Genomic DNA, 22,878 nt, shown 5'->3' with positions numbered 1-22,878 from the left:
AATCCACAGGGGAGAGGGGAATGGGGACCCCAAAATCCCCCGGGGAGGGACCCCAAAATCACCCGGGGAGGGACCCCAAAATCACCCGGGGAGGGACCCCAAAATCCACAGGGGAGGGACCCCAAAATCACCCGGGGGGGGACCCCAAAATCCACAGGGGAGGGACCCCAAAATCACCCGGGGGGGGACCCCAAAATCCACAGGGGAGGGACCCCAAAACCACCCGGGGGGTGACACCAAAATCCACAGGGGAGGGACCCCAAAATCCACAGGGGAGGGACCCCAAAACCACCCGGGGGGGGACCCCAAAATCAGCCAGGGAGGGACCCCAAAATCCCCCGGGGAGGGACCCCAAAATCCACAGGGGAGGGACCCCAAAATCCACAGGGGAGAGGGGAATGGGGACCCCAAAATCCCCCGGGGAGGGACCCCAAAATCACCTGGGGAGGGACCCCAAAATCACCTGGGGAGGGACCCCAAAATCCCCCGGGGAGAGACCCCAAAATCCACAGGGGAGAGACCCCAAAATCACCCGGGGAGAGGGGAATAGGGACCCCAAAATCACCCGGGGGGGACCCCAAAATCCACAGGGGAAGGACCCCAAAATCACCCGGGGGGACACCAACGTCCACAGGGGGAGGGACCCCAAAACACCTGGGGAGAGACCCCAAAATCACCCAGGGAGAGGGGAATGGGCACCCCAAAATCACCCGGGGGGACCCCAAAATCCCCCGGGGAGGGACCCCAAAATCCACAGGGGAGAGGGGAATGGGGACCCCAAAATCCACAAGGGAATGGGGACCCCAAAATCCCCCGGGGGAGAGGGGAATGGGCACCCCAAAATCCACAAGGGAATGGGGACCCCAAAATCCCCCGGGAAGGGACCCCAAAATCACCCGGGGGGGACCCCAAAATCCCCCGGGGAGGGACCCCAAAATCCACAGGGGAGGGGACCCCAAAGCACCCGGGGAGGGGGGAATGGGGACCCCAAAACACCCGGGGAGGGACCCCAAAATCCCCAGGGGAGAGGGGAATGGGGAGAGGGGACCCCAAAATTACCCAGGGGAGAGGGACCCCAAAATCCCCAGGGGTGGGGGAGTGAGGACCCCAAATCCTGTGGGAGAGGGGAATGGGGAGAGGGGACCCCAAATCCTGGTCAGAGAGAGGACCCCAAATCCTCATGGGAGAGGGGACCCCAAAATCCCCCAGGGGAGAGGGGAGTGGGGACCCCAAATCCTGCGGGGGGAGAGGGGAGTGGGGTGAGGGGACCCCAAATCCTGGTCAGAGAGGGGACCCCAAATCCTGGTCAGAGAGGGGACCCCAAATCCTGATGGGAGAGGGGACCCCAAAATCCCCCAGGGGAGAGGGGAGTGGGGACCCCAAATCCTGATGGGAGAGGGGACCCCAAATCCTGCGGGGGGAGAGGGGACCCCAAAATCCTGGTCAGAGAGGGGACCCCAAATCCCGATGGGAGAGGGGACCCCAAAATCCCAATGGGAGAGGGGAGTGGGGACCCCAAATCCTGCGGGGGGAGAGGGGACCCCAAATCCTGCGGGGGGAGAGGGGACCCCAAAATCCTGGTCAGAGAGGGGACCCCAAAATGCCAATGGGAGAGGGGACCCCAAAATCCCCCTGGGGAGAGGGGAGTGGGGACCCCAAATCCTGATGGGAGAGGGGACCCCAAATCCTGCGGGGGGAGAGGGGACCCCAAATCCTGGTCAGAGAGAGGACCCCAAAATGCCAATGGGAGAGGGGACCCCAAATCCTGCGGGGGGAGAGGGGAGTGGGGTGAGGGGAGCCCCAATCCCACAGGGATCAGGGAGTGGGGACCCAAACTGCTGTCCCCTCTCTGTCCCCATTGTCCCCATGTCCCCATGTCCCCACTGTCCCCTCTCTGTCCCCATTGTCCCCACTGTCCCCACTGTCCCCATGTCCCCACACTGTCCCATTGTCCCCATTGTCCCTACACTGTCCCCACTGTCCCCAATGTCCCCATGTCCCCACACTGTCCCCACGCTGTTGCCATGTCCCCACTGTCCCCACTGTCCCCACTGTCCCCATTGTCCCCACACTGTCCCCATTGTCCCCATGTCCCCATGTCCCCACTGTCCCCATGTCCCCACTGTCCCCATTGTCCCCCCTCTGTCCCCACTCTGTCCCCACTGTCCCCACTGTCCCCATTGTCCCCATTGTCCCTACGCTGTCCCCTCTCTGTCCCCATGTCCCCCCGTGTCCCCCCGTGTCCCCCCGTGCTGTCCCCATGTCCCCACACTGTCCCCATGTCCCCACACTGTCCCCATGTCCCCCATGTCCCCACACTGTCCCCACTGTCCCCACTGTCCCCATTGTCCCCATTGTCCCTACGCTGTCCCCTCTCTGTCCCCATGTCCCCCCGTGTCCCCCCGTGCTGTCCCCACTGTCCCCACACTGTCCCCATGTCCCCACACTGTCCCTACTGTCCCCATGTCCCCATTGTCCCCACACTGTCCTTGTGTCCCCATGTCCCCATGTCCCCGTGTCCCCGTGCTGTCCCCATGTCCCCCCATGTCCCCATGTCCCCATGTCCCCCCATGTCCCCGTGTCCCCGTGTCCCCATGTCCCCGTGTCCCCCCATGTCTCCATGTCCCCCTGTGTCCCCACACTGTCCCCATGTCCCCCCGTGTCCCCATGTCCCCGTGTCCCCATGTCCCTGTGTCCCCATGTCCCCGTGTCCCCCCATGTCCCCATGTCCCCACACTGTCCCCGTGTCCCCATGTCCCCACACTGTCCCTGTGTCCCCCCGTGTCCCTGTGCTGTCCCCGTGTCCCCACACTGTCCCCATGTCCCCGTGCTGTCCCCGTGTCCCCGTGTCCCCACACTGTCCCCGTGTCCCCACACTGTCCCTGTGTGTCCCCAGGTACCTGGAGCAGATCTCGGAGCTGACGTTCCCGGATCAGGCCCAGCGGGAGAAGCTGGAGCAGCTCCGGAGCCTCAACCTGGAGCAGGAGATGAGGAGCCTCAGGTGACTGTCACCCTGTGTCACCCTGTGTCACCTGCTGTCACCCTGTGTCACCTCTGTGTCACCTCTGTGTCACCTCCTGTCACCTGCTGTCACCCCTGTGTCACCCTGTGTCACCTCCTGTGTCACCTCTGTGTCACCCTGTGTCACCTCTGTGTCACCCCTGTGTCACCCTGTGTCACCCTGTGTCACCCTGTGTCACCCTGTGTCACCTGCTGTCACCCTGTGTCACCTCCCTGTGTCACCTCCCTGTGTCACCCCGTGTCACCTCTGTGTCACCTGCTGTCACCTGCTGTCACCTCCTGTCACCCCTGTGTCACCCTGTGTCACCTCCTGTGTCACCTGCTGTCACCTGCTGTCACTGTGTCACCCCGTGTCACCTCCTGTGTCACCTCCCTGTGTCACCCTGTGTCACCCTGTGTCACCCTGTGTCACCTGCTGTCACCTGCTGTCACCTCCTGACACCCCTGTGTCACCTCTGTGTCACCTGCTGTCACCTCCTGTCACCTGCTGTCACCTGCTGTCACCCCTGTGTCACCTCCTGTCACCTCCTGTGTCACCTGCTGTCACCTGCTGTCACCCTGTGTCACCTCTGTGTCACCCTGTGTCACCTCCTGTCACCTCCTGTGTCACCTGCTGTCACCTGCTGTCACCCTGTGTCACCTCCTGTGTCACCTGCTGTCACCCCTGTGTCACCCTGTGTCACCTCTGTGTCACCCTGTGTCACCTCTGTGTCACCTGCTGTCACCTCCTGTCACCTGCTGTCACCCCTGTGTCACCCTGTGTCACCTCCTGTCACCTGCTGTCACCCCTGTGTCACCTTCCTGTGTCACCCTGTGTCACCTCCTGTCACCTGCTGTCACCCCTGTGTCACCCCTGTGTCACCCTGTGTCACCCCGTGTCACCCCGTGTCACCTCCTGTCACCTGCTGTCACCCTGTGTCACCCTGTGTCACCTCCTGTGTCACCTGCTGTCACCTGCTGTCACTGTGTCACCTCCTGTCACCCCTGTGTCACCCCGTGTCACCTCTGTGTCACCTGCTGTCACCTGCTGTCACTGTGTCACCTCCTGTCACCCCTGTGTCACCCTGTGTCACCTCCTGTGTCACCTCCTGTCACCTGCTGTCACTGTGTCACCCCGTGTCACCTCCTGTGTCACCTCCCTGTGTCACCTCCCTGTCACTGTGTCACCTGCTGTCACCCCTGTGTCACCCTCTGTGTCACCTCCTGTCACCTCCTGTCACCCCTGTGTCACCCCCTGTGTCACCTTCCTGTGTCACCTCCTGTCACCTCCTGTTACCTGCTGTCACCCCTGTGTCACCTCCTGTGTCACCCCTGTGTCACCCCCTGTGTCACCTTCCTGTGTCACCTGCTGTCACCTGCTGTCACCTGCTGTCACCTCTGTGTTACCTTTGTGTCACCCCTGTGTCACCTCCTGTCACCTCCTGTTACCTGCTGTCACCTCTGTGTCACCTCCTGTGTCACCTCCCGACATCTGCTGTCACCTCTGTGTCACCTGCTGTCACCTGCTGTCACCTCCTGTGTCACCTCCTGTCCCCTCCTGTGTCACTCCCCGTGTGCCTGTGTCATCTCTTGTGTCACCTCCTGTGTCACCCCTGCTGTCCCTGTGCTGTCCCTGTGTCCCTGTGTCCCCGTGTCCCCGTGTCCCCTGTTCCTGCCTCCCTCACGTCCCCGTGTCCCTCGGCTGTCCCTGCTGTCCCCACGATGTCCCTGTGCTGTCCCCGTGTCCCCAGGGTGTCCCCACGATGTCCCTGGGCTGTCCCCAGGGTGTCCCCACGGTGTCCCCAGGGTGTCCCCAGGGTGTCCCCACAGTGTCCCCAGGGTGTCCCCAGGGTGTCCCCACGGTGTCCCCAGGGTGTCCCCATGTCCCTACAGTGTCCCCAGGGTGTCCCCAGGGTGTCCCCAGGGTGTCCCCAGGGTGTCCCCAGTGTCCCCAGGGTGTCCCCATGGTGTCCCCGTGGTGTCCCCATGGTGTCCCCACAGTGTCCCTGTGTCCCTCAGCTGTCCCCATGTCCCCATGGTGTCCCCAGGGTGTCCCCATGGTGTCCCCATGTCCCTATGGTGTCCCCAGGGTGTCCCCACGGTGTCCCCACAGTGTCCCCAGGGTGTCCCCAGGGTGTCCCCAGGGTGTCCCCACGGTGTCCCCACAGTGTCCCCAGGGTGTCCCCATGTCCCCACGGTGTCCCCAGGGTGTCCCCAGGGTGTCCCCATGTCCCCAGGGTGTCCCCAGGGTGTCCCCAGGGTGTCCCCACGGTGTCCCCATGTCCCCAGGGTGTCCCCAGGGTGTCCCCATGGTGTCCCCATGGTGTCCCCAGGGTGTCCCCAGGGTGTCCCCACGGTGTCCCCACGGTGTCCCCACAGTGTCCCCATGTCCCCAGGGTGTCCCCATGGTGTCCCCAGGGTGTCCCCAGGGTGTCCCCAGGGTGTCCCCACGGTGTCCCCAGGGTGTCCCCATGTCCCCACGGTGTCCCCAGGGTGTCCCCAGGGTGTCCCCAGGGTGTCCCCATGGTGTCCCCAGGGTGTCCCCAGGGTGTCCCCATGTCCCCAGGGTGTCCCCAGGGTGTCCCCAGGGTGTCCCCAGGGTGTCCCCAGGGTGTCCCCATGGTGTCCCCCTGAGTCTCTCTGTCCCTCAGGGCTCTGTTGGAGGCCACCCCGTCCCCGGTTGTTTTCTGTCACAACGACGTGCAGGAGGGTGAGCGGCACCGCCCGAGCCCCCAGACCCGAAACCCCAAATACCCCAAATCCCCCAGACCCCAAATCCCCCAGACCCCAAACCCCAAATCCCCCAGACCCCAAATCCCAAATCCCCCAAACCCCAAATCCCAAACCCCAAACCCCAAACCCCAAACCCCAAACTCCGAACCCCAAAACCCCAAACCCCAAACCCCAAATCCCAAACCCCAAACCCCAAACCCCAAACCCCAAACTCCGAACCCCAAAACCCCAAACCCCAAAACCCCAAATCCCAAACCCCAAACCCCAAATCCCCAAATCCCCAAACCCCAAACCCCAACCCCCAAAACCCCAAACCCCAACCCCCAAAACCCCAAACCCCGAAACCCCAAACCCCAAAACCCCAAAACCCCAAATCCCCAAACCCCAAATCCCCCAATCCCAAACCCCAAACCCCAAACCCCAAACCCCCAATCTCAAATCCCAAATCCCAAATCCCCAAATCCCAAATCCCAAAACCCCCAAAACCCAAACCCCCAATCCAAACCCCAAACCCCAAACCCCAAAACCCCAAACCCCAAAACCCCAAAACCCCAAACCCCAAACCCCAAACCCCAAAACCCAAACCCCAAACCCCAAAACCCCAAACCCCAAACCCCAAACCCCAAAACCCCAAACCCCAAACCCCAAAACCCCAAACCCCAAACCCCAAAACCCCAAACCCCAAACCCCAAACCCCAAATCTCCCAAACTCCAAATCTCCCAAACCCCAAACCCCAAACCCCAAATCCCCCAAACCCCAAACCCCCAAACCCCAAACCCCAAACCCCAAAACCCAAATCTCCCAATCCCCAAACCCCAAACCCCAAATAGCAAACCCCAAACCCAAACCCCAAAACCCCAAATCTCCCAAACCCCAAACCCCAAACCCCAAATCCCAAACCCCAAATCCCAAATCTCCCAATCCAAATCCCAAACCCCAAAACCCCAAAACCCCAAACCCCAAAACCCCAATCCCAATCCCCAAACCCCAAACCCCAATCCCAAACCCCCAAAACCCCCAAACCCCAAAACCCCAAACCCCAAATCCCCAAACCCCAAATCCCCCAATCCCAATCCCAAACCCCAAATCCCCAAAACCCCAAACCCCAAACCCCAAACCCAAAACCCCAAACCCCAAACCCCAAATCCCCAAAACCCCAAACCCCAAAACCCCAAACCCCAAACCCCAAATCCCAAACCCCAAACCCCAAACCCCAAAACCCCAAACCCCAAACCCCAAACCCCAAAACCCCAAACCCCAAACCCCAAATCTCCCAAACCCCAAACCCCAAATCCCAAACCCCAAACCCCAAACCCCCAAACCCCAAACCCCAAAACCCCAAACCCCAAAACCCCAAACCCCAAACCCCAAACCCCAAACCCCAAACCCCAAATCCTCCAAACCCAAACCCCAATCCCAATCCCCAAACCCCAATCCCAAATCCCCCAATCCAAAACCCCAAACCCCGAACCCCAAAACCCCCAAACCCCAAACCCCAAATCCCAAATCTCCCAATCCCAAACCCAAACCCCAAACCCCAAACCCCAAACCCCGAACCCCAAAACCCAAAACCCCAAACCCCAAACCCCAAAACCCCAAATCCCAAATATCCCAATCCCAAATCCCCCAATCCCTCAATCCCAAACCCCAAACCCCAAATCCCCAAACCCCAACCCAAACCCCAAACCCCAAACCCCAAACCCCAAATCCCCAAACCCCAAACCCCAAAGCCAAACCCCAAAACCCCAAACCCCAAACCGCAAATCCCAAATCTCCCAATCCAAATCCTAAACCCCAAATCCTCAAACCCCAAACCCAAACCCCAACCCAAACCCCAAATCCCAAACCCCAAACCCCAAAACCCCAAACCTCAAAACCCCAAACCCCAAAACCCCAAACCCCAAAACCCAAATCCCCAAATCCCAAATCCCCAAAACCCCAAATCCCAAACCCCAAACCCCAAAACCCCAAACCCCAAAACCCAAATCCCCAAACCCCAAATCCCCAAACCCCAAACCCCAAAACCCCAAACCCCAAACCCCAAACCCCAAATCCCAAATCCCAAAACCCCAAACCCCAAACCCCAAACCCCCAAACCCCAAATCCCCAAACCCCAAACCCCAAAACCCCAAACCCCAAATCCCCCAAATCCCCCAATCCCAAAACCCCCAAACCCCAAACCCCAAACCCCAAACCCCAAAACCCCAAACCCCAAACCCCAAACCCCAAACCCCAAATCCCAAACCCCAAATCCCCCAATCCAAAACCCCAAATCCCAAATCTCCCAAATCCCAAACCCCCAAACCCCAAACCCCAAAACCCCAAACCCCAAAACCCCAAACCCCAAACCCCAAACCCCAAACCCCAAACCCCAAATCCTCCAAACCCAAACCCCAATCCCAATCCCCAAACCCCAATCCCAAATCCCCCAATCCAAAACCCCAAACCCCGAACCCCAAAACCCCCAAACCCCAATCCCAAAACCCCAAAACCCCAAACCCCAAACCCCAAACCCCAAACCCCAAATCCCAAACCCCAAACCCGAAACCCCAAACCCCAAACCCCAAACCCCAAAACCCCAAACCCCAAACCCCAAACCCCAAACCCCAAACCCCAAACCCCAAATCCCCCAATCCCAACCCCAAATCCCAAACCCCAAATCTCCCAATCCAAATCCTAAACCCCAAACCCCCAATCTCAAATCCCAAACCCCTAATCCCCAAATCCCAAACCCCAAATCTCCCAAACCCCAAATCTCCCAAACCCCAAACCCCAAACCCCAAATCCCAAACCCCAAACCCCAAACCCCAAAACCCCAAATCCCAAATATCCCAATCCCAAATCCCCCAATCCCTCAATCCCAAATCCCAAACCCCAAATCCCCAAACCCCAAACCCCAAAGCCAAACCCCAAAACCCCAAACCCCAAACCGCAAATCCCAAATCTCCCAATCCAAATCCCCAAAACCCCAAATCCTCAAACCCCAAACCCAAACCCCAACCCCCAAACCCCAAAACCCCAAACCCCAAAACCCCAAACCCCAAAACCCAAATCCCAAATCTCCCAATCCCAAATCCCCAAAACCCCAAATCCCAAACCCCAAACCCCAAACCCTGACCCCAAAACCCCAAACCCCAAAACCCCAAACCCCAAAACCCAAATCCCCAAATCCCAAATCCCCCAAACCCCCAAACCCCCAAACCCCAAACCCCAAACCCCAAACCCCAAAACCCCAAATCCCAAATATCCCAATCCCAAATCCCCCAATCCCTCAATCCCAAATCCCAAACCCCAAACCCCAAACCCAAACCCCAAATCCCAAACCCCAAACCCCAAACCCCAAACCCCAAAACCCCAAATCCCAAACCCCAAACCCCAAATCTCCCAAACCCCAAACCCCAAACCCCCAAACCCAAATCCCAAACCCCAAAACCCCAAACCCCAAACCCCAAACCCCAAAACCCCGAACCCCAAACCCCAAAACCCCAAACCCCAAACCCCAAAACCCCAAACCCCAAAACCCCAAACCCCAAATCCCAAACCCCAAACCCCAAACCCCAAAACCCCAAACCCCAATCCCAATCCCCAAACCCCAAACCCCAAACCCCAAAACCCCAAACCCCAAACCCCAAACCCCAAATCCCCCAGACCCCAAATCCCCCAGACCCCAAATCCCCCAGACCCCAAATCCCAAACCCCAAATCCCCCAATCCCGACCCCAAAACCCCAAATCTCCCAAACCCCAAACCCCAAAACCCCAAATCCCCTCAGGGAACATTCTGCTCCTGGCGGGGCGCGAGGGCAGCTCCGACCGCCTCATGCTCATCGACTTCGAGTACAGCAGCTACAACTACAGGTGGGGGGATTTGGGGGGTCCCCGGGGGATTTTGGGGGGTCCCTGGCAGGATTTGGGGGATTTTGTGGGATTTTGGGGGATTTTGGGGTCCCTGGCACCCCACAATTCCATAAAACCCCACTGGGATTCCTGCTCCTATTCCGTGATCCTGGGGGGGTTTTGGGGCTCCCCAGGGAGTTCTGGGGTGATTTTGGGGGGTTTTGGGGGTCCCCGAGGGATTTTGGGGGATTTTGTGGGATTTTGTGGGATTTTGGGGTCCCTGGCACCCCACAATTCCATAAAACCCCACTGGGATTTGAGGGGGTTCCTGCTCCCATTCCGTGATCCTGGGGGGTTTTGGGGGGTCCCCGGGGGATTTTGGGGTGATTTTAGGGGATTTTGGGGAATTTTGGGGGATTTTGGGGGATTTTGGGGGGATTTTGGGGGATTTTGGGGGGATTTTGGGGGGATTTTGGGGGATTTTGGGGGGATTTTGGGGGGATTTTGGGGGGTTTTGGGGGATTTTGGGGGATTTTGGGGGGATTTTGTGGGATTTTGGGGTCCCTGGCACCCCACAATTCCATAAAATCCCACTGGAATTTGGGGGGGTTTCTGCTCCCATTCCGTGTTCCTGGGGGGATTTTGGGGGGATTTTGGGGGGGTCCCTGGGGGGTTTTGGGGGTCCCCGGGGGATTTTGGGGGGTCCCTGGGAGGATTTGGGGGTTTTTGGGGGATTTTGTGGGATTTTGGGGGGATTTTGGGGGATTTTGGGGGGATTTTGGGGGATTTTGGGGTCCCTGGCACCCCACAATTCCATAAAACCCCACTGGGATTCCTGCTCCCATTCCGTGATCCTGGGGGGGTTTTGGGGGGGTCCCCGGGGGATTTTGGGGGTCCCCGAGGGATTTTGGGGGGATTTTGGGGGATTTTGGGGGATTTTGGGGGGATTTTGTGGGATTTTGGGGGGATTTTGGGGGATTTTTGGGGGATTTTGGGGTTCCCTGGCACCCCACAATTCCATAAAACCCCACTGGGATTTGGGGGGGTTTCTGCTCCCATTCCGTGATCCTGGGGGGTTTTGGGGCTTCCCCGGGGGTTTTGGGGGGTCCCCGGGGGATTTTGGGGGGTCCCCGGGTGGATTTGGGGGATTTTGTGGGATTTTGGGGGATTTTGGGGGGATTTTGTGGGATTTGGGGGTCCCTGGCACCCCACAATTCCATAAAATCCCATTGGGATTCCTGCTCCTATTCCGTGTTCCTGGGGGGTTTTGGGGCTCCCCAGGGAGTTTTGGGGGGTCCCCGGGTGGATTTGGGGGATTTTGGGGGGTCCCGAGGGGATTTGGGGGGATTTTGGGGGGATTTTGTGGGATTTTGGGGGGATTTTGTGGGATTTTGGGGGATTTTGTGGGATTTTGGGGTCCCTGGCACCCCACAATTCCATAAAATCCCATTGGGATTTGGGGGGGTTTCTGCTCCCATTCCGTGATCCTGGGGGGTTTTGGGGGTCCCTGGGGGGTCCCCGGGGGATTTTGGGGGGTCCCTGGGTGGATTTGGGGGATTTTGGGGTGATTTTGGGGGATTTTGGGGTCCCTGGCACCCCACAATTCCATAAAATCCCACTGGGATTCCTGCTCCCATTCCGTGTTCCTGGGGGGGTTTTGGGGGGTCCCCGGGGGTTTTGGGGGGTCCCCGGGGGATTTTGGGGGGTCCCTGGCAGGATTTGGGGGATTTTGGGGGGTCCCGAGGGATTTTGGGGGGATTTTGGGGGGATTTTGTGGGATTTTGGGGTCCCTGGCACCCCACAATTCCATAAAACCCCACTGGGATTTGGGGTCCCCCCTTTCCATGATCCCGGTTGGGATTTGGGGTCCCTGGGAGGATTTGGGGTCGGTTTTGGGGTCTGTTTTGGGGTCCCAGTGATGTTTTGGGGTCGGTTTTGGGGTCTCTATGGGGTCCCAGTGATGTTTTGGGGTCCCAGTGAGGATTTGGGGTCGGTTTTGGGGTCTCTATGGGGTCTGGGGGATGTTTTGGGGTTCCTTTGGGTTCCTGGTGATGTTTTGGGGTCCTGATGATGTTTTGGGGTCCCAGTGATGTTTTTGGTCGGTTTTGGGGTCCCAGTGAGGATTTGGGGTCGGTTTTGGGGTCTCTATGGGGTCTGGGGGATGATTTGGGGTCTGGGGTCGGTTTTGGGGTCGGTTTTGGGGTCCTGATGATGTTTTGGGGTCCTGATGATGTTTTGGGGTGGGTTTTGGGGTCCCCCAGAGGGTTTGACGTGGCCAATCCCTTCTGTGAGTGGGTGCACAGCTCCGGCCTGGGGCAGGATTTGGGGTCTCTATGGGGTCTGGGGGATGTTTTGGGGTTCCTGTGGGTTCCTGGTGATGTTTTGGGGTCTGGGGTCGGTTTTGGGGTCGGTTTTGGGGTCTCAGTGATGTTTTGGGGTGGGTTTTGGGGTCCCCCAGGGGGTTTGACGTGGCCAATCACTTCTGTGAGTGGGTGCACAGCTCCGGCCTGGGGCAGGATTTGGGGTCGGTTTTGGGGTCTCTATGGGGTCTGGGGGATGTTTTGGGGTCTGGGGTCGGTTTTGGGGTCGGTTTTGGGGTCCCAGTGATGTTTTGGGGTCGGTTTTGGTGTCCCTGGGAGGATTTGGGGTCGGTTTTGGGGTCTCTATGGGGTCTGGGGGATGTTTTGGGGTTCCTGTGGGTTCCTGGTGATGTTTTGGGGTCCTGATGAGGTTTTGGGGTCGGTTTTGGGGTCCTGATGAGGTTTTGGGGTGGGTTTTGGGGTCCCAGTGATGTTTTGGGGTCAGTTTTGGTGTCCCTGGGAGGATTTGGGGTCGGTTTTGGGGTCGGTTTTGGGGTCTCTATGGGGCCCCAGTGATGTTTTGGGGTCCCAGTGGGTTCCTGATGATGTTTTGGGGTCCTGATGATGTTTTGGGGTCCTGATGAGGTTTTGGGGTCCCCCAGGGGGTTTGATGTGGCCAATCACTTCTGTGAGTGGGTGCACAGCTCCGGCCTGGGGCAGGATTTGGGGTCTCTATGGGGTCTGGGGGATGTTTTGGGGTTCCTTTGGGTTCCTGGTGATGTTTTGGGGTCCTGATGATGTTTTGGGGTCCCAGTGATGTTTTTGGTCGGTTTTGGGGTCCCAGTGAGGATTTGGGGTCAGTTTTGGGGTCTCTATGGGGTCTGGGGGATGTTTTGGGGTCTGGGGTCGGTTTTGGGGTCGGGTTTTGGGGTCTCTATGGGGTCTGGGGGATGTTTTGGGGTTCCTTTGGGTTCCTGGTGATGTTTTGGGTTCCTGATGATGTTTTGGGGTCCCAGTGATGTTTTGGGGTCAGTTTTGGTGTCCCTGGGAGGATTTGGGGTCGGTTTTGGGGTCTCTATGGGGTCTGGGGGATGTTTTGGGGTCCGGGTGGGTTCCTGATGATGTTTTGGGGTCTGGGGTCGGTTTTGGGGTCTGGGGTCGGTTTTGGGGTCTCTATGGGGTCTGGGGGATGTTTTGGGGTCTGGGGTCGGTTTTGGGGTCGGTTTTGGGGTCCTGATGAGGATTTGGGGTCGGTTTTGGGGTCCTGATGAGGTTTTGGGGTCCCCCAGGGGGTTTGACGTGGCCAATCCCTTCTGTGAGTGGGTGTACAGCTCCGGCCTGGGGCAGGATTTGGGGTCGGTTTTGGGGTCTCTATGGGGCCCCAGTGATGTTTTGGGGTCCGGGTGGGTTCCTGGTGATGTTTTGGGGTCTGGGGTTGGTTTTGGGGTGGGTTTTGGGGTCCTGATGATGTTTTGGGGTCAGTTTTGGGGTCTCAGTGATGTTTTGGGGTCCCCCAGGGGGTTTGACGTGGCCAATCCCTTCTGTGAGTGGGTGCACAGCTCCGGCCTGGGGCAGGATTTGGGGCAGGATTTGGGGTCGGTTTTGGGGTCTCTATGGGGTCCCAGTGATGTTTTGGGGTTCCTGTGGGTTCCTGATGATGTTTTGGGGTCCTGATGATGTTTTGGGGTGGGTTTTGGGGTCCCCCAGGGGGTTTGACGTGGCCAATCCCTTCTGTGAGTGGGTGCACAGCTCTGGCCTGGGGCAGGATTTGGGGTCGGTTTTGGGGTCTGGGGGATGTTTTGGGGTTCCTGTGGGTTTCTGGTGATGTTTTGGGGTCTGGGGTCGGTTTTGGGGTCGGTTTTGGGGTCCTGATGATGTTTTGGGGTGGGTTTTGGGGTCCCCCAGGGGGTTTGACGTGGCCAATCACTTCTGTGAGTGGGTGCACAGCTCCGGCCTGGGGCAGGATTTGGGGTCGGTTTTGGGGTCGGTTTTGGGGTCTCTATGGGGTCTGGGGGATGTTTTGGGGTCCGGATGGATTCCTGATGATGTTTCGGGGTCTGGGGTCGGTTTTGGGGTCTCTATGGGGCCCCAGTGATGTTTTGGGGTTCCTGTGGGTTCCTGGTGATGTTTTGGGGTCTCAGTGAGGTTTTGGGGTGGGTTTTGGGGTCCCCCAGGGGGTTTGACGTGGCCAATCCCTTCTGTGAGTGGGTGCACAGCTCTGGCCTGGGGCAGGATTTGGGGTCGGTTTTGGGGTCGGTTTTGGGGTCTCAGTGATGTTTTGGGGTCTCAGTGATGTTTTGGGGTCTCAGTGATGTTTTGGGGTGGGTTTTGGGGTCCCCCAGGGGGTTTGACGTGGCCAATCACTTCTGTGAGTGGGTGCACAGCTCCAGCCTGGGGCAGGATTTGGGGTCGGTTTTGGGGTCGGTTTTGGGGTCTCTATGGGGTCTGGGGGATGTTTTGGGGTTCCTGTGGGTTCCTGATGATGTTTTGGGGTCTCAGTGATGTTTTGGGGTGGGTTTTGGGGTCCCCCAGGGGGTTTGACGTGGCCAATCACTTCTGTGAGTGGGTGTACAGCTACAGCCACGAGCGCTGGCCGTTCTTCCTCGCCCGCCCCGAGCACTACCCCAGCCGGCAGCAGCAGGTCCGGGGGTCCCGGGGGGCTTTGGGGGGGCCCGGGGGGCTTTGGGGGGGCCCGGGGGGCTTTGGGGGGGCCCGGGGGGCTTTGGGGGACTCTTTGGGGGTCCTGGGGGGTCTTTGGGGGGTCTGGGAGGGTTTTTGGAGGGTCCTGGGGGGGCTTTGGGGAGTCCCTGGGGGACTTTGGGGGGTCTGAGGGGTCCCGGGGGGGCTTTGGGGAGGTCTGGGGGGGGCTGTGGGGGGTCTTGGGGGGATTTGGGGGGCTCTTCGGGGGTCCCGGGGGGCTCTTTGGGGGTCCCGGGGAGCTTTGGGAGTCCCAGGGGGCTTTGGGGGGCTATTTGGGGCGTCCTGGGGGGGTCTTTGGGGGGTCCCGGGGGGCTTTGGGGGGGCTCTTTGGGGGTCCTGGGGGGACTTTGGGGGGTCCCGGGGGGGCTTTGGGAGGCTCTTTGGGGGGTCTGGGGGGTCCTGGGGGGGCTTTGGGGAGGTCTGGGGGGGCTTTGGGGGGTCCCGGGGGGGCCCGGGGGGCTTTGGGGGGCTATTTGGGGGTCCTGGGGGGTCTTTGGGGGGTCCCTGAGGGGCTTTGGGGGGTCTGGGGGGGCTTTGGGGAGGTCTGGGGGGCTTTGGGGGGTCCCGGGGGGTCCCGGGGGGGCCCGGGGGGCTTTGGGGGGCTCTTCGGGGGGTCCCGGGGGGGCTTTGGGGGGTCTGGGAGGGTTTTTGGAGGGTCCTGGGGGGGTCTTTGGGGGGTCCTGGGGGGACTTTGGGAGGCTCTTTGGGGGTCCCGGGGGGCTTTGGGGGGGTCTGAGAGGCTCTTTGGGGGTCCTGGGGGGGCTTTGGGGGGTCCCTGGGGGACTTTGGGGGGTCTGGGGGGTCCTGGGGGGCTCTTTGGGGGTCCTGGGGGGACTTTGGGGGGGTCTGGGGATGTCCCGGTTGTCCCGGGGGATGTTCTGGTGGTCCTGGTGGTCCCAGGGATGTCCCGGGGGGGTCCCGGGGTGGTCCCGGGGGATGTCCCGGTGGTCCCGGGGGTGTCCCCGGGGTGGTCCCGGTGGTCCCGGGGTGGTCCCGGGGGGGTCCCGGGGGGGTCCCGGTGGTCCCGGGGGGGTCCCGGGGGGGTCCCGGGGGGGTCCCGGTGGTCCCGGGGTGGTCCCGGGGGGGTCCCGGGGGGGTCCCGGTGGTCCCGGGGGGGTCCCGGGGGGGTCCCGGGGGGGTCCCGGTGGTCCCGGGGTGGTCCCGGGGGGGTCCCGGGGGGGTCCCGGTGGTCCCGGGGTGGTCCCGGGGGTGTCCCCGGGGTGGTCCCGGTGGTCCCGGGGTGGTCCCGGGGGGGTCCCGGGGGGGTCCCGGTGGTCCCGGGGGGGTCCCGGGGGGGTCCCGGGGGGGTCCCGGTGGTCCCGGTGGGAGTCCCGGTAGTCCCGAGGGTGGTCCCGGAGGGTCCCGGGGGGGTCCCGGGGTGGTCCCGGTGCCGGTCCCGGTGGTCCCGGTGGTCCCGGTGGTCCCGGTGCCAGCCCCGCTCCCCCAGCTCCATTTCATCCGGCATTACCTGGCCGAGAGCGGCGGGGGCGGCACCGGGGGGGTCCCGGGGTGGTCCCGGGGGGGGTCCCGGTGTTGGTCCCGGTGGTCCCGGGGGGGTCCCGGGGGTGGTCCCGGGGGGTCCCGGGGGTGGTCCCGGTGGTCCCGGGGTGGTCCCGGTGCCGGTCCCGGTGGTCCCGGTGGTCCCGGTGTTGGTCCCGGTGCCAGCCCCGCTCCCCCAGCTCCATTTCATCCGGCATTACCTGGCCGAGAGCGGCGGGGGCGTCCCGGGGGGGTCCCGGGGGTGGTCCCGGGGGTGGTCCCGGTGGTCCCGGGGGGGTCCCGGTGTTGGTCCCGGTGGTCCCGGGGTGGTCCCGGTGTTGGTCCCGGTACCAGCCCCGCTCCCCCAGCTCCATTTCATCCGGCATTACCTGGCCGAGAGCGGCGGGGGCGGCACCGGGGGGGAGCAGCGGGAACGGGAGGAGCAGCTGCTGCTGGAGAGCGAGCGGTGAGGGGTCCCGGGGGGGTCCCGGGGGTCTCGGGGGTCCCGGGGGGTCTGGGGGGGTCTGGGGGTCCCGGGGGGCTCGGGGGTCCCGGGGGTACCGGGGGGGAGCAGCGGGAACGGGAGGAGCAGCTGCTGCTGGAGAGCGAGCGGTGAGGGGTCCCGGGGGTCCCGGGGGGGTCCCGGGGGTCTGGGGGGGTCCTGGGGGGGTCCCGGGGGGTCCCGGGGGGGGTCCCGGGGGTCCCGGGGGGGGTCCTGGGGGGGTCCCGGGGGGTCTGGGGGGGTCTGGGGTACCGGGGGTACCGGGGGTCCCGGGGGTCCCGGGGGGTCCCGGGGAGGGTCCTGGGGGGGTCTGGGGGGGCTCGGGGAGTTCTGGGGGGCTCGGGGGGGTCTCGGGAGTCCCGGAGGGTCCCAGGGGGGGTCTGGGGTCCCGGGATGGTTCTGGGGGGTCTGGAGTACCCGGGGGTCCTGGGGGGTCCCAGGGGGGTTCTGGGGGGGTCCCGGGGGTCTCGGTGAGGGGTCCCGGGGGTCCCGGGGGCACCGGGGGGGTCCTGGGGGTCTGGGGGGTCCCGGGGGGTCTGGGGTCCCGGGTGGTCCCGGGGGGGGTCTGGGGGGTCCCGGGGGGGGGCCCTGGGGTGTCCTGGGGGGTCCCGGGTGGGTCTGGGGGATCTGGGGGGGGTCCCGGGGGGGTCCCAGGGGGGGTCCTGAGGGGTCCCGGGGGAGCTCTGGGGGGTCCCCGGGGGATCTGGGGGGGTCTGGGGGGTCCCAGGGTGGGTCTGGGGGGGTCCCAGGGTGGGTCTGGGGGGGTCCCGGGGGGGTCTGGGTGGGGGTCTAGGGGGGGTCCCGGGTGGGTCTGGGGGGGTCCCGGGGGGACTCTGGGGGGTCCCGGGTGGGTCTGGGGGGGTCCCAGGGGGGGTCTGGGGGGTCTAGGGGGGCACCTGGGGGATTGGGGGGCACCTTTGGGGGTTTGAGGGAACCTCTGGGGAACCTGGGGGGGTCTCTGTCCCCATTTTGGGGTCTCTGTGCCCCCACTTGGGGTCTTTGGGGGTTTTTTGAGGTGGATTTTGGGGTTCCCAGGGGGTTTTTGGGGTGGATTTTGGGGGTTCCCGGGGGTTTTTGGGCTGCCCGAGGTGGATTTTGGGGGTTCCTGGGGGTTTTGGGGTGGATTTTGGGGGTCCCCAGGGGGTTTGGGGTGCCCGAGGTGGATTTTGGGGTCCCAGGGGGTTTTTGGGGTGGATTTTGGGGGTTCCCGGGGGTTTTTGGGCTGCCCGAGGTGGATTTTGGGGGTCCCAGGGGGGGTTTTGGGGGTCTCACCGCCCCTTTTCCCCCCACCCAGCTTTGCCCTGGCCTCTCACTTTTTCTGGGGTCTGTGGTCGGTGGTCCAGGCCAAGATCTCCACCATCCAGTTCGGGTACCTGGTGAGTCTGGGGGCTCCAAAGCCCCCCGACCCCTGCCCACCCCTTTTCCCCCTTTTCCCCCCTTTTATTTCCCTTTTCCCTTCTTTTCCCATTTTTTTTCCCATTTTTTTCCCAATTTTTTCCCATTTTTCCCCAGTTTTTTCCCATTTTTCCCCATTTTTTCCCCATTTTTTCCCATTTTTTCCCATTTTTTCCCATTTTTTTCCATTTTTTCCCATTTTTTCCCATTTTTCCCCATTTTTTTCCCATTTTTCCCCATTTTTTCCCCATTTTTCCCCATTTTTTTCCCATTTTTCCCCATTTTTTCCCATTTTTTCCCATTTTTCCCCATTTTTTTCCCATTTTTCCCCATTTTTTCCCATTTTTTCCCATTTTTTCCCATTTTTTCCCATTTTTTCCCATTTTTTCCCATTTTTTTCCATTTTTTCCCATTTTTCCCCATTTTTTTCCCATTTTTCCCCATTTTTTCCCATTTTTTCCCATTTTTTCCCATTTTTCCCCATTTTTTTCCCATTTTTCCCCATTTTTTCCCATTTTTTTCCCCATTTTTTCCCATTTTTTCCCTTTTTTCCCCATTTTTTCCCCATTTTTTCCCATTTTTTCCCCTTTTTGATCTTTTTCCCTACAGTTTTTCCCCTTTTATCTTTTTTTCCCTTTTTCCTCCTTTTTTTCCCTTTTTTTTTACCCATTTTTTCCCGTCTTTTCCCTGATTTTCTCCCTTTTCTTTCCCCTTTTTTTTCCCCTTTTTTTCCCTTTTCTCCCTCAGTTTTTTCCCATTTTTTCCCCCATTTTTTCCCTTTCTTTTCCCCAGTTTTTCCCCTTTTTTTCCCATTATTTCTCCCTTTTCCCCCTTTGTTTTCCCCATTTTTTCCCATTTTTTTTCCCATTTTTTTCCCATTTTTTCCCCTTCTTGATCTTTTTCCCCACCGTTTTTCCCCTTTTATCTTTCTTCCCTTTTTCCTCCTTTTTTCCTCCTATTTTTCCCCATTTTTTCCCCTTCTTTTCCCTTTTTTCCCTTTTCTCCCTCAGTTTTTTCCCATTTTTTTCCCCATTTTTTTCCCATTTTTTTCCCATTTTTTTCCCCTTTGTTTTCCCCCATTTTTCCCCCTTTTTCCCTCTTTTTTTCCCTTTTTTTCCCTTTTTTCCCTTTTCTCCCCATTTTTTTCCCATTTTTTCCCCATTTTTTCCCCATTTTTTTCCCTTTTTTTCCCCATTTTTTCCCCATTTTTTCCCATTTTTTTCTCCCTTTTTCCCTCCTTTCTTTTCCCCTTTTTTTCCCCATTTTTCCCCCTTTTTTCCTCTTTTTCCCTCCTTTCTTTTCCCCATTTTCCCCACATTTTTTTCCATTTTTTCCCATTTTCCCCCCATTTTTTCCCCATTTTCCCCCCTTTTTCCCCTTTGGTTTTCCCCATTTTCCTCCCATTTTTTCCCTTCTTTTTCCCCATTTTTTTCCCATTTTTTCCCTTTGTTTTCCCCCATTTTTTCCCTTTTGTTTTCCCCATTTTTCCCTCTTTTTCCCCTTTAGTTTTCCCCATTTTCCTCCCATTTTTTTCCATTTTTTCCCTTCTTTTCCCCATTTTTCCCCATTTTTTCCCCGTTTTTCCCCATTTTTCCCCCTTTTTCCCCTTTAGTTTTCCCCATTTTCCTCCCATTTTTTCCCATTTTTTTCTCCCTTTTTCCCTCCTTTCTTTTCCCCATTTTTTTCCCCATTCCCCCCCTTTTTCCCCTTCAGTTTTCCCCATTTTCCCCGCATTTTTTCCCCATTTTTTTCCCTTTTTTCCCCCATTTTTTCCCTTTTTTTCCCCATTTTCCTCCCATTTTTTCTCCCTTTTTCCCTCCTTTCTTTTCCCCATTTTCCCCCCATTTTTTTTCCATTTTTTCCTTCTTTTCCCCATTTTTTTCCCTTTTTTTCCTCATTTTTCCCCTTTAGTTTTCCCCATTTTCCCCCCATTTTTCCCCATTTTCCCCCCATTTTTCCCATTTCTTCTCCCTTTTCCCCCCTTTGTTTTCCCCATTTTTTCCCATTTTTTTCTCCCTTTTCCCCCCATTTTTCCCCTTCTTTTCCCCATTTTTCCCCTTATTTTCCCCATTTTTTCCCCCATTTTTTCCCATTTTTTTCCCATTTTTCCCCCCATTTTTCCCCTTCTTTTCCCCATTTTTTCCCCTTCTTTTCCCCATTTTTTTCCCCATTTTTCCCCTTCTTTTCCCCATTTTTTTCCCCATTTTTTTCCCATTTTTTCCCATTTTTTCTCCCTTTTCCCCCCATTTTTCCCCTTTTTTCCCCATTTTTTCCCCATTTTTTCCTCTTTTTTTCACATTTTTTTCCCCTTTTTTCCCCAATTTTTCCCTTTTCTCCATTTTTTCCCCATTTTTCCCCATTTTTTTCCCCATTTTTTCCCCATTTTTCCCCTTCTTTTCCCCATTTTTTCCCCCATTTTTTCTCCATTTTTTTCCCATTTTTTCTCCCTTTTCCCCCCATTTTTCCCCTTCTTTTCCCCATTTTTTCCCCTTCTTTTCCCCATTTTTTCCCCATTTTTTCCCATTTTTTTCTCCCTTTTCCCCCCATTTTTCCCCTTCTTTTCCCCATTTTTTCCCCATTTTTTCCCATTTTTTTCCCCATTTTTTCCCATTTTTTTCTCCCTTTTCCCCCCATTTTTCCCCTTTTTTTCCCCATTTTTTCCCCAGTTTTCCCCATTTTTTTCTCCCTTTTCCCCCCATTTTTCCCCTTCTTTTCCCCATTTTTTCCCCATTTTTTCCCATTTTTTTCCCCATTTTTTCCCATTTTTTTCTCCCTTTTCCCCCCATTTTTCCCCTTTTTTTCCCCATTTTTTCCCCATTTTTTCCCATTTTTTCCCATTTTTTTCCCTTTTTTTTCCCTTTTTTTCCCCATTTTCCTCCCATTTTTTCTCCATTTTTGCCTCCTTTCTTTTCCCCATTTTTTCCCCATTTTTCCCCCCTTTTTTCCCCATTTTCCCCTTTTTTTCCCCATTTTTTCCCCTTTTTTCCCCTTTTTTCCCCCATTTTTTCCCCCCTTTTTTTCCCCATTTTTCCCCATATTTTTCTCCCTTTTCCCCCCATTTTTTCCCATTTTCCCCTTTATTTTCCCCATTTTTCCCTTTCCCCCTTTCCCCCCATCCCCCCCAAATTTCCCCCCCCCCAAATTTCCCCCCAAATCCCCCAAATTTTCCCATTTTCTCCTTTTTTTTCCCCAGGATTACGCCCAGAGCCGTTTCCAGGCCTATTTCCAGCACAAATCCCGCTGCTCCTGAGGCACCCCCAAATTTGGGGGGTCCCAGATGATTTTTGGGGTCCCCAAATGATTTTTGGGGTCCCCAAACGATTTTTGGGGGGTCCCCCAATGGTTTTGGGGGGGTCCCAAACGGTTTTTTGGGGTCCCAAATGATTTTTGGGGGGTTCCAAATGGTTTTTGGGGGGTCCCAAATGATTTTTGGGGGTCCTCAAATGCTTTTGGGGGGTCCCAAACGGTTTTTTTGGGGTCCCAAATGATTTTTGGGGGGTCCCAAATGTTTTTTGGGGTCCCCAAACGGGTTTTTTTGGGTCCCAAATGATTTTTGGGGTCCCCAAACGGTTTTTTGGGGGGTCCCAAACGGCTTTTTTGGGGTCCTAAACGGTTTTTGGGGTCCTAAACGGTTTTTGGGGTCCCCAAATGGTTTTTGAGGGGTTCCAAATGATTTTTGGGGGGTCCCAAACGATTTTTGGGGGCCCCAAGCGGTTTTTTGAGGTCCCCAAACGGTTTTTTGGGGGGTCCCAAACTGTTTTTTGGGGTCCTAAACGGTTTTTTTGGGGTCCTAAACGGTTTTTGGGGGTCCCCAACGGTTTTTTGGGGTCCCCAAACGGTTTTTGGGGGTCCCCAAACTGTTTTTTGGGGTCCCAAACTGTTTTTTTGGGGTCCCCAAACGTTTTTTGGGGGGGTTGGGCGCCCCCCGCGCCCCCCCGGATCGGCAGCAGAGGTGGGTGGGGACCCCAAGGTTGGGATTTGGGGAGGGGGCGGCTCCGGGGACCCCCCAAATCCGCACCCCCGGCCAGTATTGGGGTTTTTGGGGTGGTTTTTGGGGTTTTTTGGGGGGATTTTGGGGTTTTTGGGGGTTGTTTGTGCCTCGAGCCCCCTCCCCCCGCCCCCTTCCCGCAGTTTTGGGTCTGGGGGGGCTCCCGGGACCCCCCCCCCCCCCCCCCCCCCAAATTTTGACGGTGGAATGTGAAAAACTCTGACCAATAAACGCCGAGCTGGGGCCGGCGCTGCCCAAAATCCTGCCCCAAATAATTCCTAAAAATTCCTGCCCCAAAATTCCCATCCCAAAATTCCCATCCCAAAATTCCTGCCCCAAAATTCCTGCCCAAAATTCCCATCCCAAAATTCCCATCCCAAAATTTCTGTCCTAAAATTCCCATCCCAAAAATCCTGCCCCAAAATTCCTGTCCCAAAATCCTGCCCCAAATAATTCCTAAAATTCCTGCCCCAAAATCCTGCCCAAAATTCCCATCCCAAAATTCCCATCCCAAAATTCCTGCCCAAAATTCCTGCCCGAAATAATTCCTGTCCTAAAATTCCTGCCCCAAAATTCCCAAAATTCTTCCCAAAATTCCTGTCCTAAAATTCCCGTCCCAAAATTCCCATCCCAAAATTCCTGTCCCAAAATTCCCGTCCCAAAATTCCTGCCCTAAAATTCCTGTCCTGAAATTCCTGTCCCAAAATTCCTGTCATAAATTCCCGTCCTGAAATTCCTGTCCTAAAATTCTTTCCCAAAATTCCCGTCCTAAAATTCCTGTCCCAGAATTCCCATCCTAAAAATCCTTTCCCGAAATTCCTGTCCCAAAATTTGTCATAAATTCCCGTCCTAAAATTCCTGTCCTAAAATTCCCGTCCTAAAATTCCCATCCCAAAATTCCTGTCCCAAAATTCCCGTCCCAAAATTCCTGTCCTAAAATTCCTG

The 22,878-nt window shown here is 57.9% G+C and overlaps 1 protein-coding gene across 1 annotated transcript in view; it reads left to right on the top strand.

Moving 5' to 3' along the window:
* The window catches only part of CHKB (choline kinase beta), a 34,467-nt gene extending 12,274 nt beyond the window's left edge, over positions 1-22,193 (top strand). The window contains exons 5-11 of the mRNA XM_086886240.1: positions 2,897-3,001; positions 5,652-5,710; positions 9,506-9,590; positions 14,402-14,510; positions 16,417-16,514; positions 17,845-17,926; positions 21,139-22,193. Coding sequence (XP_086742366.1) covers positions 2,897-3,001; positions 5,652-5,710; positions 9,506-9,590; positions 14,402-14,510; positions 16,417-16,514; positions 17,845-17,926; positions 21,139-21,195 — 595 coding nt within the window. The 3' untranslated portion in view covers positions 21,196-22,193. The remainder of the gene's footprint in view (positions 1-2,896; positions 3,002-5,651; positions 5,711-9,505; positions 9,591-14,401; positions 14,511-16,416; positions 16,515-17,844; positions 17,927-21,138) is intronic.
* Positions 22,194-22,878: the final 685 nt, after the last annotated feature.

This window comes from Cyanistes caeruleus, chromosome 4 (assembly GCF_971803275.1).
Source record: "Cyanistes caeruleus chromosome 4, bCyaCae1.hap1.1, whole genome shotgun sequence".
Lineage (NCBI taxonomy): Eukaryota > Metazoa > Chordata > Aves > Passeriformes > Paridae > Cyanistes > Cyanistes caeruleus.
Note: the sequence above shows the minus strand (reverse complement) of the source record. Positions and strands in the feature narration are given on the sequence as shown.